The 12994-nt window shown below is 37.7% G+C and overlaps 1 protein-coding gene across 2 annotated transcripts in view; it reads right to left on the reverse strand.

The window, feature by feature from the left end:
• MTMR1 (myotubularin related protein 1) overlaps positions 1-12994 on the reverse strand; it is a 64725-nt gene that overhangs the window by 35829 nt on the left and 15902 nt on the right. For both annotated transcript variants that reach the window (XM_011954657.1, XM_011954658.1), the window contains 5 exons: positions 11678-11753; positions 4294-4388; positions 3816-3923; positions 542-643; positions 144-227 (listed from right to left, as the gene is read on the reverse strand). In XM_011954657.1, coding sequence (XP_011810047.1) covers positions 144-227; positions 542-643; positions 3816-3923; positions 4294-4388; positions 11678-11723 — 435 coding nt within the window. In that variant the 5' untranslated portion in view covers positions 11724-11753. The remainder of the gene's footprint in view (positions 1-143; positions 228-541; positions 644-3815; positions 3924-4293; positions 4389-11677; positions 11754-12994) is intronic.

Consider the following 12994-nt stretch of genomic DNA (forward strand, 5'->3'; position numbering starts at 1 on the left):
ACTCCAGCCTTGGTGACAGAGCGAGACTCCATCAAAAAAAAAAAAAAAAAAAAGTTTCTTCTCCACCACATCATTTCTAACCTTTTAGAAGCGAAAAAGATGCTCAACCTATTATTTTCAGTTTGATAAGCAATATACTTTACCTGTCTCTTATATTCAGATACTGGATCATAAACTTTCCAGCCATTAATTGAAAATTTTTCTTTATAGCTGAATGCAAATAGTGCCTGGACACAAAAACCACAAAACACACATGTCATTATTTATTTTTATATCATATACCCAACATTAAAGCTTTTCATTCTAATATGAGCTGAGTGTATTGATTCCTATTTTAGTCTGTAAATTTTAAAGCAACAAAGTAGCAGCTTTTCTTAAGCATTACCCAGAGCTGACAAATTTCAAATATTCTAATATTAGTCACCAATGGAGGAAAAAAGAGAGGGGGGAAAAAAAAACCTCTGGAAACAGGAATAATTAAACACAGGATATTTGGACCCCCACAAATCTATGCAGAAAAGGTTTACTTTGGTGTATTTACCTGTCCATTAGAAAGAGGAAATGCATGTTTGTTGAGGTTTTCAAATATCCCTAGTTTACTCTGTTCTTCCTGTTTATAAGCAAGCCGCAAGTTCCTCATATCCTGTTAAACAATTAGCAAAACTCAGTTATTCAACATACATCGGGCACTTATAAGCCAGATACTGTGCCATAAATAAGGAAATTAATTTTTTTATTCATTTCTCCTTTTATACTTTATCTTGCTCCAACTAACAAAAGACAATTTAACAAAAATACCTCCAATGATATTTTTAAAAATTAAGTGAGGGAATTGGAACAAAGGGGATATGTGTGGTAAAAATTCATCAGATGGAAACAAGAAGATTCATACCCAAGTCCTGTGCACTTTCTTGCTAAACTTGTGCCACAAAATTAGTTGTACTCTTTAAGCTGCTGAAAGTATCAGTTAAGAATTCATGCCATCCATAAAACAGAAATGTAGCAGACACTCCTCCCCCACATACTCACAGAAAGGACTCCTTATTGGGTACAGACTGTAGCCCTCAGTAACATCCTTACAGCAATACAATGCTGTTTCTCCACACCACAGTTTCTTAAAATGCCCCGCAATGCAAGCTGATGGCCAAAGGCCAAAGCACAAGTCAGCAGGAATAATCCCACCAAGGCCAGCTGTGACGGTGTGATTTCTTCCCAGGATGTTTTCAGCAGTGTCCTTGACCTTTCAAAATCTATGCTCTTGTTAGTTAAACACAAAAATCTCACTCTTCTTTAACATTATATGAACTTTGAAGGTAAATATGACCACAAATTAAAAAAATAGCAATTAAAATGAAGTAATTCTTGTGGTATTATTTGTAACAGCAAAAAGAATGGAAATAACCCAAATGTCCATCAATAGGCGACACTTATAATTATACTGCAGTACAGTTGATGAAACACTAGAGAGCTGTTAAAAACAAGCAGCAGCTCTGTATGTACTGACGTAATGGAGTGTTGCGATGTATTGTCAAGGGGAAAAAGAAAAGGAGTAGAACCGTGTATATAATATACTACTATTTACATTTTCTTTTCTTTTCTTTTTTTTTTTGAGATGGAGTTTCGCTCTTGTTGCCCAGGCTGGAGTGCAATGGCACAGTCTCTGCTCATTGCAACCTCCGCCTCCCTGGTTTAAGCGGTTCTCCTGCTTCAGTCTCCCGAGTAACTGGGATTACAGGCACCCACCACCACTACCAGCTAATTTTTGCATTTTTAGTAGAGACAAGGTTTCACCATGTTGGTCAGGCTGGTCTTGAACTCCTGACCTCAGGTAATCCACCTGCCTCGGCCTTCCAAAGTGCTGGGATTACAGGCATGAGCCACTGCACCTGGCCCCACTTACATTTTCAAAGAAGGACTATACATACATTCTCATGTGCATAGGCTATCTGTGGAGGGTTACATTAGAAATCGGTAATAGTGGGTGCCTGAAATGAGTGGAACGGGGTGGCAGGGTGGTGGGTGGAAGGAGACTGATTTTTTACTATATACAGTTTTTGTATCTTTTAAATTGTGTATCACCTGTTAAAAAATAAATCCCACACCTTATAAGGCTCTTAGGCATGATCTGAGAAGACTGGGAGCATGACCTTAGTAATTCTAGGTTAGAGAACATTTAAAGTAGTTGTTAGCAAATGCTCACCCTGGCCATAAAAATATCTTAGTAAAAGAGCCCCAGGACACCTGCCTAAGCAACGTAATTTCCTGAAATGCTCTCCCTCTAAGCTACATGGCTACACACATACACCTTGGTGGCTGACTGAGCTGACTTGCTATTTCAGATTGCTATTTAAGATTGCTTACAAGCTAAGGAAAGAGCACGTGCAAAGATTCTGGGGTGGGGGGGTGGCGGCGGTGTGTGTCAAGTATGAACCACCAAAGGAAAGCCCATGTGACTGGGATGGCCAGAATGAGAGGAGGGCAGTTTGAGACAAAGCTGCAGAGGAAAGGGGGTCAGGCAGAGAAGTCTTGTAAGAAGAGTTTTTCCTTTAGTCTAAGGATAATGGGAAGATACTCAAGCGTCATGAGAAAGGGGACGACATGTTTCAAAATTGCAGAACCAATCAAGTCACCCCTCTGCTTGCCACTGTTCCATATGGGGAACCCTGCCTGAGAAGGACAGTTGTCAGGCAGTGCCTAAAGTGAGTTTAGTAAGCCAACAGATTCATGATCTGGAAGAGTAAGGTGTTCTTTGGGAAAAAAACTGGTTTTGAGCGCAGTCTAGGACCAACCAGAGGGAGCTATCCTCAGAGACTGAATCAAAACAAATAGATTGTAAGGAATCCTAACCCAAAATTTGGAAGGGGCCCTGACGATCCTGCAGGCAGGATCTCTTTCCTGGTACTTCAGGTAGGGTTTTTGGTAAACCACATTACCAAAGTAAAGTCACTGCGAATAAAATACATCAGTTAAGAGTAGGTCCTACATGACTTCATGATTAAAGTTATCACACACATTTCTACTTAAATTATTAGAAGGGTACAAAATAAACAAACAAGCCCAGCTCAACATAAAAATTCCAACATAGCCAAGAAACTTAATCTCATTTTTAATCACAAAATTGATGGACCACTGCTGTCCCTTTAGGAAGTCTCTGACCATCCACATTGTTCTGAACGTACTCTTAAAACAACAAACTGGGAAAATGTCTTGATCTCTGCTTTTCACTTGATTTCTCTGAGATGTGACAAATAATCACTTAGGTTACAGGTCCACATGAATTAGAAATACAGTCGGCCCTTACTATCCATGGGTTCCACATTTGAGGATTCGAACAACTGCAGATAGAAAATATTTTTTGAAAGGATAGTTGCATTTGTGCTGAACATGCAGAGACATTTTTTCCTGTCATTATTCCCTAAACAATACAGTATAACAACTATTTACATAGTGTTTACACTGTATTAGTTATAAGCAATATAGAGATGATTTATAGTATATGGGAGAATGTTCTTAGGTTATATGCCAATACTACATCATTTTCTATAAAGGACTTGGACATCCATGGATTTTGGTATCGAGGTGGAGGTCCTGGAATAATCCCCCACTGATACCAAGGAACAACTGTACTTCAATAGAAAAGGTTTACTTCAAAGGGCTACATAATAGTTTAAATTCGATATGAGATTTGAAGAGGTTGCTATCCCGAAAACATTTGAGTTACTAGCAGTACAATTATTCTACTGTCCAAAGACCATGAAGAGACTGAGGGAGAAAAAGTTCAGATCTTTTAGTTTTCGCTTGTGTTTCTATTATACCTTGCACACTATCTCTATACCACAGGAATTGTCTCCATGGCTCTGTGCTCCAATCTTCTCAACTCTGCTGATCACTCCAAGGGGAACATCAAGGATAAAATGTGGGTCCTAGGTTTAAAAATTAAGATCAATGTCTATTAGTGTCAGTCAACAGTTTTCATATTTTAAGTCTTTGCTGGGTTACAAAATATGTTTGTTTACTTCGCATTTCCTCTTTGTCCCAGCTAAACTGAAGTCTGATTGATAGCATTCCTTATGAAATATATATTGAGACAACAATGGAACTTCCCCCCCAGGTTTAAGCAGTACTTTAACAGCCTTTGTTTTCAAGATACAAACACCTGTTTGCAAAAGTGTACATCTCAAAACCCAACCTGTGGTTATCTCAGGGTAATGGGATTTCAGGGGTCTTTTTACAGTCTTCTTTTAGTGCTCCAAAGTGTTTCTTTTAAAATAAAACACACTTTAAAAAACTCACCCTCTCGACATTTTTGAAGTACAGCTTAAAGTCCGTCACTGTCAGGGTTCCACTCACTGCTCCCATAAATGGGCAGATATACATGACATCTTTCACTGAAAGAAAAGGGCTAAAGTAGCAACTACTGCCATAGACTTGTGCTTCCATAAAACTTAACACGAGTTTTCCAAATACATATTTGTGACTCCAGTTTTCTAGGAATTTTGTATTTTATAGGATTATATCAATTATGACTTTCAATACAGAGAGATGCATAGTCTTCTAATAAATTTCTATTTTTTAAAACAAAATTCTGATTTGCTACTTAATGAGGTTTTAAGTAAAGGGCCTCATAATAAGTTATATCCTGTCATTTTTCCTAGGTAGTTAACATTTTCCCTGGGTGATAAATTAATCATATTCACAACATTAATTGAACTCTGAAAACCCTGGGCTACCATTTCATGAATTACTGCTACTTAAAACTAATGAAAGCTAAACACTGTCTCCTAATGCACCTCCAAAGGAAACTCTTTTCACAGAAGACAAAACCTAGAACCACATCAATGAAGTGGAAAAAAAACTTGTTTCAAATTCCTTATCAGCTTCCTTATCAGTTCTAACTTTTTGTTAATATCTATTAAGTGCATGACATATTTAATTCCTATTAGTATTAAGAAGCTAACATCTATCACAAAGACACCATATCTTCATGTTTTCCCAAAGTGCCATTCCACTGGAATGACAAGAATATACATAGCTATATATGAGTCCAAGTGAGACAACAAAAGGCTTTAATGTCACTGAACCAAATTCTCAAACTACTTCCATTTAACTTTTCTATAACTCCTTATGTACTGAGAGCCTTCTATTGCTGGGATTCTGGGTATAATTGGAAACAGTTCCTGTCCATGAGCAGCCCATGACCTGTGAGAGATACCACACAGAAAAATCGCCATTATACTAGAGCAGAGGTCCCCAACCTTTTTGGCACCAGGGACTGGTTCATGGAAGACAATTGTTCCATGGACCAGGGTGGAGGTAGGGGGATGGTTTCAGGATGAAACTGCTTCACCTCAGATTATCAGGCATTAGACCCTCATAAGGAGCATACAACCTAGATTCCTCACATGCGCAATTCACAATAGGGTTCGTGTTCCTATGAGAATCTAACCACTGATCTGACAGGAGATGGAGTTCTGGCGGTAATGCTCAATAGCCCGCTGCTCACCTCCTGCTGTGCAGCCCTGTTCCTAACAGGCCGTGGACTAGTGCTGATCCACAGCCCATGGGTTGGGGATCCCTGTACTAGAGGCTGACAAAAGCTAAAATAACAATGTGGATATAAAGTACTACAATGAAAGTTCAGAAAAGGATCAATTTAACTCAGTAGGAAAGTGGGTAGGGGGAGTAAGAGAAGGAAAGGAGGAAGGGCACAGTGATAAGCTGTTAGAGGTTAGTATGCCTGGATCAATGGGTGCAGTGAGGACAGTGGAACACGCCGCCAGAGAAGTTGGCAGGGAGCGGATTGGCAAGTGCTTCTGTAGGATACTGAGGCCTTATTATCACTATCCTTAAAAGATAACTGACTGTTTAAACAAAAACAAAAACTATATATTGTGGGGTTTATAACATATGTAAAAGTAAAACAGATGACAACAACAGCACAAAGGGTGGGAGGGGACAAATGGAAGTATACTACTAAAAGGTTCTTATCTTGTACATGAAACAGCATACAATCATTTGAAGGTAGACATAAAGATGTAAAATAGCTAGTTACATAACAAAACAAAAAATTATAGCTAATATGCAAGCACAAGACATAAAATAGAATTCTAAAAAGTAAAAACCCCATAGTCTCAACCCAAAAGCTCCTTCAGCTGATAAACAACTTTGATAAAGTTTCAGGATACAAAATCAGCATACAAAAATCACTAGCTTTCCTATACACCAACAGCCAGGCCAAGAGCCAAATCAGGGATGCAATCCCATTCACAATAGCCACAAAAAGAATAAAATACCTAGGAATATGGCTACCCAGGGAAGTGAAAGATCTGTACAATGAGAATTACAAAATACTGCTTGAAGAAATTAGAGATGACATAAACAAATGGAAACACATTCCATGCTCATGGATAGGAACAATCAATATCATGAAAATGGCCATACTGCCCAAAGCAATTTATAGATTCAATGCTATTCCTATCAAACTACCAATGACATGCTTCTCAGAACTAGAAAAAACTATTTAAAAATTCATATGGAAGCAAAAAGAATAGCCAAGGCAATCCTAAGCAAAAAGAACAAAGCTGGAGGCATCATGTTACCAGACTTCAAACTATACTACAGGCCTATGGTAACCAAAACAGCATGGTACTGGTACAAAAACAGACACACATAGACAAGTGGAACAGAATAGAGAGCCCAGAAATAAGGGTGCATACCTACAACCCTCTGATCTTCAACAAAAGCAAGCAATAGGGAAAGAATTCCTTTTTCAACAAATGGTGCTGGGATAATTAGCTAGCTATATGCAGGTAAGTGAAACTGGATCCCTTCCTTACACCATATACAAAAATCAATTCAAGATGGATTAGAGACTTAAATGTAAAACCCAAACAAAAACAAACAGATGATAAGGTTGCAGAGAAAAGGGAACGCTTATACACTGTTGGTGGGAGTGTAAATTAGTTCAACCGTTGTGGAAAGCAGTATGGCGATTCCTCAAGGAGCTAAAAATAGAACTACCATTCGACCCAGCAATCCCATTACTAGGTATATGCCCAAAGGAATATAAATTCTTCTGCCATAAAGACACACTCACATGTATGTCTGAGCAAAGTCATGGAATCAACCTAAATGTCCATCAATGCCAGACTGGATAAATAAAATGTGGTACATATACACTACGGAATACTTGCAGCCATAAAAAAGAATGAGATCATATGTCCTTTGCAGGAACATGGATGGAGCTGGAGGCCATCATCCTTAGCAAACCAACACAGGAACAGAAAACCAAATACTGTAGGTTCTCACTTATAAGTGAGAGCTAAATGATGAGAACACAGACACAGACACAAAGAAGGGAACAACAGACATTGGGGCCTGCTTGAAGGTGAAGGTTGGGAGGACGGAAAGGATCAGAAAAAATATCTACTAGGTTCTAGGCCTAGTATCTGGGTAATAAAATAATCTGTACAACAAATTACCATGACATGAGTTTACCTATATGCACATGTACCCCTGAACCTAAAATAAAAGTTTAAAACAAAAGTACTCGATTCAACCATAAAAAGAGGAAAAAAAGAATAAAGAATAAATGAGACTAAGAAAAATCAATCATCAAGATAGTGGATTTAAACCTAATAATATTAATAATTACATAAAATGTAAATGATCTAAACACCCCAATTACAAGACAGAGATTGTCAGTTTGGAGACTAAACAAAGAATCAACTATATGTGGTCTAAAAGAAACTCACCTTAATTATAAAGACACAAATAGTTTGAAATTCAAAGGATGAAAATAGGTATATCATGTTAGTAAAATTTTTAAAAAGCTGTAATGTCTATAATAATATCAGACAAAGTAGATTTCTGAGCAAAGAATATTATCAAGAATAAAGAAGGTTATTTCATGATAAAAAAAGAGGTCAATTCGTCAGGAGGACGTAAGAATCCTAAACATGTATGTATCTAATAATAGCTTCAAAATACATAAAGGAAAACTAATAGAACTGCAAGGAGAAACTGACACATCCACCATTATGGTCAGAGATTTCAAAACTTCTCTCTCTACAATTGATAGAAATAGACAGAAAATGGCTAAGAACACAGATTGACAAAACCTAATTGACATTTATAGAACAGTCTACTCAACAACAGCAGAAAACACATTCTTTTCAACTGCACATAGAATATTTACCAAGACAGAGCATATTCTGGGACGTAATATGAGCTTTGATAAACATAAAATATTCAAGTTATAAAAAGTATGTTTTCTGAACACAAAGGAATGAAGGTAGAACTCAATAATAGAAAAAAATTTGGGAAATTCACAAATATATGGAAATTAAACAACACACTCCTAAATAACCTAAGGGTCAAAGAAGAATCAAAAGGGGAATTCAAAAGCATTTTGATCTGAATGAAAATAAAAACACAAGGTCATAATTGGTGAAATGCTGCTAAAGTAGCAGTGGGAGGAAAATTTAAATGCCTATACTGGAAAATAACAAAAATCTCAAATAAATGACCACAGTTTCCACCTCAAAAGCTACAAAAAGAGTGAATTAAGCCCAAAGTAAGCAGAAGAAAGGATATAATAAAGATCAGAGTGGAAGTCAATGAAATAGGAAACAAAGAAAACAATAAAACCAAAAGCTGACTCTCAGAAGATCAATAAAATTAATAAACCTCTAGCCAGACAGATGAGAAAAACAAAAAAGACATGTACATTAATAATATCAGAAATGAGAAAGATGTCACTGCAGATTCTACAGATACTAAAGAGTAAGGAAATATGATAAATGGCTTTATGACAATAATTTGACAACTTGGATTAAATGGACAAAATCCTGGAAAGATATAAACTACCAAAGCTTACTCAAAAGAAAACCACAGTCTAAACAGTCATATAGCTACTAAATAAATTGAATTTGTAGTTAAAAACCTTCGCACAAAGGAAACTCAAAGTCCAAGCAGCTTCACTGGTAAACTCTACCAGATACTTAAGTAAGAAATAAGCTATCCCAGAAAACTAAGGAAGAGAGAATAATTCTCAATTCACTCTATGAAGCCAGCTTTACTCTGATACCAAAACGTGACAAAGCAATTACAAGAAAATCACAGACCAGTATCTTTCATAAATGAATACTGATGTAAAACTTCTAAACAAACTTTTAATAAACCAAATCCAACAATTTATAAAATGGATAATACATAATAAGCAAGCTGAGTTTATCCTGGGAATGCAAGGTTGATTCAACAATCAAAAATTAATTGATGTAATCCAGGATATTATAGGTTAAAGAAAAATCATGGTTTCATCAATCGATGCAGAAAGAGCATTTGACAAAATCAAACATCACTTCCTGATGAAAACTCACAACAAACTAGGAATAGAAAGGAACTCCCTCAACATGATAAAGGGCATCCACAGTAAAAACCTACAGCTAATATTATACTTCATGGTGAAAGACTGAAAGCTTTCCCAAGATCAGAAGGAAGACAAGAATGTCCGCTCTCACCTCTTCTCTTTAACATTATACTGGAGGTTCAATCAAGAGTAATAAGGTAAGAAAAAGAAATAAAAGGCATTCAAATTGGAAGGGAAAAACTGGAATGCTCATGTACTGCTACTAGAAATGTATACTGGTACAACCACTTGGAAAACACATTAGCAGTTTTTTAAAGAAACTGTATAGCTATCATCTGATCTAGCCACTTCATCTATTAGGTATTTACTCAGGAGAAAAGAAAAGATATGTTCATATAGACTTGTACATTAGTGTTTACAGCAGCTTTATTTGTAACAGCCAAATAGTAGAAACAACCTAAATATCTACTAACAGATGAATGGATAAGCCAACTGTCATGTAGCCATATAATGGAATCCTATCCAGCAATAAAAAAGAATGACTGTTAACTCATGCCACAATATGGGTATCAAAATAATGATTTGATTTGAAGAGGCTAGACAAAAAAAGAACATACTCTATGATTATATTTCCAAAAACACTAGAAAATATAAGCTAGCCTGTAGTGCTTGGGAATGGGGGAGAAGGCAGAGGAAGTAGGGATTATAAAGGGGCATAAGGAAACGAAAACTTCTGGGAGGTGATGAATATGTTTGTTACCTTGACTGTGATGATGGTTTTTCAGGTGTACACTGTGTCAAAACTCTTCACATTCTGACAATGACAAACTGAAATAATACTCTAGATGGAGTACTTTACTTCACAATGACCTATTTTAATATTTTGCCTCCAGGAATATATTTTATTAAAAAGTAGAGGGTCAATTTACTTACCCTTTGCAAGCCACTGGAGGAGCATAAAGCATACTTACATCACCTAAGGATGTCTTAAGATCTAACTCTAAGATATTTCCAATAATTTGTACTGGAGTGGGGCCAGGCAGGAGTTTCTCTCTCTGAGCTCTGTTTCCAGCGTGAAAGGAAAAGAAAACGGGAGAGAAAGAGCAACAGGACCGCAGCTAAATCCACTGAAGCCTTCTCTTCTTACTACAACAACTGTGAGCTTGCAATCAAAGCTCTTATAACACTCCCTGCTCATTCAAAATATGTATCTGATGTGCAAAGCTGTCAATCACCTACATGAGCTCTAATCTTTTCTGAGCTGACTTTGATTCACTGACAAATTATAAAACTAAAGTGAAAAACAACCTCTTCACATTTCACATTTTAAATCTGTGTTGTTTACTGTCTGAAAAAGAAGCAGGGGCATGACATAATTACCTCTGCATTTTAAACAGATCATTAAGAAAGCAGTATGAGGGCAGAGCTAGAAGAACGCCCAGAGAAGGAACAAAGAGGTCAGAGGACTGCCAGGATAGAATGAAGTCCTAGAACTCAAGGAAATAAAGAATTTCAAAACCAAGGAGAAGATAAGCATGGTCCACAGACACAGACTAGGATATACAGCAGCAGTAATTGATTGGAGGATCTGGTGGGAGAGCCCCGCTACTCAAACATTCTTGGCACAAGATGACTATACTCTGAGACTGAGTGTGCCTCTTTGGGAGAAAGCCATGATGGAAGAAGGAAACAGTCTAGAAAATCAGACTGTCCAACCCAACCAAGTGATGAGATGAATGGGTCGCATCCAGCTTCCCCTCCCATCCACCCATGGCACAATCAACTATTCCCTGAAAGGCCTGGCAATACACCATGGAGGGATATGGGAGCCCTCATGCCATCACCTTTAAAAGCGAGGATGGCAACACAAGCCCTTGCCATGCACCAAAATTGTACTTTTTGGGATCTGATAAACCACTAAAATTTCTTTGCTAAGTTCTCAAAACTGTTATTAAAACATGATATAGATCTCCTATTGATAAATTTTCCTTATACTGAAGGATTCCAACAAAGCAGTGAACTGACATTACATTGAGTGTCTAATCAGCTTTCAGTTCACCAGGAAAAGTCAGGCTCCTCTTCTGTTGGGAACGCCATCAAATACTCAATTGGAACTTAACAGGATCCTCTACAGTCTTCTATCTCTTAGGTCATGATGACACTAATGAGGATGAATAGATCTAGTCCATTTGTCCCCTAATTAAGTTGGTCTGGCTGATCTCTAGCACGCACATCACCTCCACTCGCAAATTAAGTGCCATTTCATTTTATGGATCTCAACAAGCAAAGTGTACACACAAAACTTACCAATGGCTTTAATTGATTCTCCTGGAAAAAGTGGAGCCTCTTCCATCTGTGCCAGCTTATTTCCATCCCTTAGAGCCTGGCAAAAACAAACAAACAAACAAACAAAAAACACCAAACAGGAGTAAATCTCACTTTCTGTATACCTGTGAAAAATTTTGATGTTCTGTGATGTCACTATAAGGCTACAGAAGCGTGCAAAATAAGCACCCAACCCCTCAAAAGACAATTTCAAAGCTCAGCATCACAAGACATCATGCTGCATATTCTAGCAAATTGTTACAACATATTTAAATTTCACAGTTAGGAAGCATTAATACAGAAATGGCTTGACATGACAGAAAGATACTTTAATAACTACACAGATAACTATTAAAAGGTGTCTCTAGAATTTGCAAATAAGGTCAGAAAAAGGTTACCTTCTGAGCATGAAACTAATACAAATAAAACCAACATGAGCTATAGGTGCTTAGCTAACTGTAGAAATAACCCAGCCTATGAGACAGTTTGGGAAGGCCAGAAGTCTAATTAAAATAACCAGAGAATAGTCTCAGTACAGTACACAACTAAGGAAAGGCCTACGCTCTGGTACTGCAGCCCAGCTGTCTGTGTGTGTGTGTGTGTGTGTGTGTGTGTGTGGGCGCGCGCGCGCGCTTGTGCACACGGACATGCATGCACAAAGTGTATGACCAGGGACATAAAGAGTGAAGTTCTCAGTGTTCACCCAATCCAGGCCATGAGAGTGTGCTCTCATCTGGCAGGCAACAATATCCAATCCCTACTGCGGAGCAGGGTGTTTTCATCAGGCACGTCCCGAGACAATTCACTTTGCAGTAATTTCACGCTCACCAAGAAAATTGCTAATGATTTACTAGGTTTCCTGGCTACAATGATGCTAGGAAAAGGATACCTTAGATGGCCAGAAGAATACATGCCCACGTTTTAAAATTAGCAGATTGGCACTGCAGCTCAGTAGCCAGTCCCTAGTGAGCTTGGTAGTTGAGAGGAGGTGAGAAAATGGTGTTCTTGAACTACAAAGTTAGGGACCAAAGCCTGAACTCGGGGCCTACTCCGAGGTACCGGCACCCTGTGAAATGCTGCCAAGGAAACCAGTCACTTTCTCCTCGGCATCTCTGACATAATGTGTCATGAATAAGAATAAGGTGATCAAAACCCCCAGCAATTCCAAAGCTGTATTTCACAGAGCATTACTTTCCCAAGAGATGTGAATAGTCTTAAAAATAAATAAATAAATAAAAGTTTGGGAAATGTTGGGTTAAGCAAAACAAGTTCAGCTGCCTTATTTTTTTTTTTTTTTTT

Source organism: Colobus angolensis, unplaced genomic scaffold (genome assembly GCF_000951035.1).
Source record: "Colobus angolensis palliatus isolate OR3802 unplaced genomic scaffold, Cang.pa_1.0 Scaffold389, whole genome shotgun sequence".
In the NCBI taxonomy this organism is placed as follows: Eukaryota; Metazoa; Chordata; class Mammalia; order Primates; family Cercopithecidae; genus Colobus; species Colobus angolensis.